We start from the raw sequence: 2,841 nt of genomic DNA, 5'->3' as shown, positions 1-2,841 counted from the left end.
TTTTGTATGTTGTGTTAAATTGATAAATATAAACAGTTTCGATTATTACGAATATTTTAAAGACCAATCATTTTGACTGCTCTTGGTAGAAATAGTTTAGTCTTAACTGTCAGTATTTCTAGTGTTAGCCGTTCACACGGTTTAGACCACTACGTGTTCCGGAAATGGCTGAAGTAGCACGCAGGGATAGAAATCGGTTTGCTACACTCGGCTCCTGTCATTGCCTGTTAATTAATCCAGGTTCGAAAATTCAGAAGAGTTTCAATTTCGTGTTCACTTTTTCTTACTGGTAGTCGACTACTCTGTAACGATCGAAACTTGACCAGTGTTGACAGTGTTTGTGCTTGGCCAGACTTCCTAACTTCGTCCCGTTCGTCTTCTTCCTCCTCTTCTTTTTCGCCTCCACCAATTTCCACTCTCCACCCTCCTGCTCCCTCGGGAGCGGTCCTTGCTCGGACGTGCTTCGGGGGTGTGTTGCCGTCGTGTACGCCCGAAACGCTCCTCTATGGTCCTGAGAATGGAGGGTCCTAGCTCTCGGACTACCCTCTCCACGGCATCTAGACGTGCCCTGTCGCTTCCGCCTTCTCGGTCGTACTCAGACGTCGCACCGGTGCACCGCGGGCACTCGTGAGCGCGAGCAGCCAATCTCCTCAGTTCCTGGCGGAGGGCTGCGTTTTCCTCTTCCAGCACGGACAACCTCGTGTCCACGTTGTCGGTGAGCACGGACAACCTCGTGTCCACGTTGCCGGAGTCTCGCGCTGGCCTCGTCCTCCTCGAGGATTCCTCGTTCCAAGCGGCGGTGATGTAACTCGCCGCGTTCTTTAGCGATCGACGGAGCGGTCCTTGCTCGGTCGCGCTTCGGGGGTGTGTTGCCATCGCGTGCCCCCGAATCGTTCCTCCACGGTCCTGAGAATGGAGGGTCCCAGTTCTCGGACTACCCTTTCCAGAGCGTCAAGGCGAGTCCTGTCGTTTCCGTCTTCCCGCGGAGGACCGTCGTATTCGGACGTCGCGCCGGTGCATCGCGGGCACTCGTGGACGCGAGCAGCCAGTCTCCTCAGTTCCTGGCGGAGGGCTGCGTTCTCCTCTTCCAGCACGGACAACCTCGTGTCCACGTTGCCGGAGTCTCGCGCTGGCCTCGTCCTCCTCGAGGATTCCTCGTTCCAAGCGGCGGTGATGTAACTCGCCGCGTTCTTCAGCCTCCGTATGTAGGTCCCTTTAAGGTTTGACGATGTCGTCGCTACGTGCATTATTTCCGACACGTGCATCGTCAAACCCGCGCTGATGTCCGCCGGGGTGCTCGTCCTCATCTGTGCCTCCAGCTCTTGGGACACCTCCGGGGTCGCGGGTGTTATTCTCCGCTTCTTACCCCTGGATGCCATCGAAGCCAGCGACGAGCGCGAGGCGACCGAGGCGACCGACTCCTCGTCGTCGGACCTCGCTCGCGCCCGCGATCCCCACGCCATGGGTAGCGTGCCGTCGTCGAACGTGGCCGGTGCGAGAAAGACGCACTCCGACCTGTCCGCGGCTCTCGGCGAGCGTCTAGTGGCCCTCCTCGGAGGCTCCTCCGCGGTCTCCAACCTGCTGTCCTCCGGTTGTCCTCCTGTTATTATGGTCTTCCTACTTTTACTTTCTCCTGTCCCATCGCCAGGCGTAAAAACGCGTCCGGGGGCCTGGCGGTCCACCCTCGAACGGCCGTGGTCGCGAGATGTCGACGCAGCGGGGCCCACTTGACTACCCACGACTGCGCCGGTACTGGGGTATCCCTCCCCTGCACCGTAAACTCTTTTCGTACTATTGACACTATCCATGATTCTTTTGTTTGTTTCGCCAAGGTCGTCAGCAGAGTCTCCGTCCTGGTGCCACTCACTCTTTCGCACCCTGCCCCGGTCGGAGCCGGTGCAGGGTGACAGGGAGCCCCGCGAGAAGGTGAGGTGAGTGGTCTTGACAGGCATGGGCCCACCAACTTCTCCGAAGTTCTCCGCACCGGATCGGCGTACCGACGGGCGCCAAGGGCACTGATTGAATTGCCTCTAACGCTGTCGCTCCTTAGTGATATTCAAGGGAGGCTTGCCTTGTGTGCTTCGACCATCCAGCGCCCCAGGGGGCCCACTCCAAGGGCGAAAATTGGCTTCGGCGCTTCTTCGTCAACACCTTACGAGCGGTCACCCATCCTAGACCGCTCCGTGACCGCTGCTGCTTAACTTTCGTGATCGGTCGGGAATGAGTGTTTCCACCGCGGCTAACGGGCGTTGACTGGCCAGACTTCCTAACTGCGCTAGACGTAACTAATTATCAAACTTGTAAAATTATGTTCTCATGCCGTTTATTATCTATCTTGTTGAGTTTTTGTTTGGCCAGAAGTTAACATTGTTACAATATGTATCGAGAACAGTCTTCGTTTAGTTTGATTTCCTTACTTGGCGCGTTGTTGGGTGCCCCAGACAGGGAAGATGCCGATATCTTACTTACTAAGGGGAAAATTGCTTGGAAAGTCGCGAGACACCTTTTCCAACCTAATGAATCAAAATGTCAGAGCACACGCAGCCGTATGTACAGCGATTAGTAAAATTAGTAAAATTGCGCCAAGCGTGATAATATACTACTGAATTGTTACTGAGGTGGTATGTCGTGATAGGGTCGGAAGGAAAACTCAGATTTATTGAACGATAAACGTTTATTCACTCTAATGTCAATGAGTACACTTGACGCAGGATTCGCGGTTATATTCGGTTTGCGAATGCGCGGTTATAAGATAGAGCTTGGATAGTTACGATTCGAGATGCGCTGCGAGTGCGGACAATGATTGCACGAGATGTCGAGAGCTTAGATAATTATTCGGCT

At 54.6% G+C, this 2,841-nt stretch overlaps 1 protein-coding gene across 1 annotated transcript; it reads right to left on the bottom strand.

Annotated features, from left to right (window-relative positions):
• Positions 1-821: 821 nt before the first annotated feature.
• Positions 822-2,002, bottom strand: LOC117151695. The gene has a single exon (XM_033320881.1). It carries the CDS (start codon positions 1,950-1,952, stop codon positions 822-824), a length of 1,131 nt encoding a protein of 376 aa, XP_033176772.1. The 5' UTR covers positions 1,953-2,002.
• Positions 2,003-2,841: the final 839 nt, after the last annotated feature.

The sequence above is a fragment of the Bombus impatiens genome, unplaced genomic scaffold, assembly GCF_000188095.3.
Source record: "Bombus impatiens unplaced genomic scaffold, BIMP_2.2 scf_0366, whole genome shotgun sequence".
NCBI classification, from domain to species: domain Eukaryota; kingdom Metazoa; phylum Arthropoda; class Insecta; order Hymenoptera; family Apidae; genus Bombus; species Bombus impatiens.
The sequence above is the reverse complement of the archived record's forward strand: the minus strand, read 5'-3'. Positions and strand labels throughout refer to the sequence as shown.

Excerpts from the sequence above, each read along its gene's own strand:
- LOC117151695 (XM_033320881.1), bottom strand. The coding sequence starts at position 1,952 with ATGCCTGTCAAGACCACTCACCTCACCTTCTCGCGGGGCTCCCTGTCA.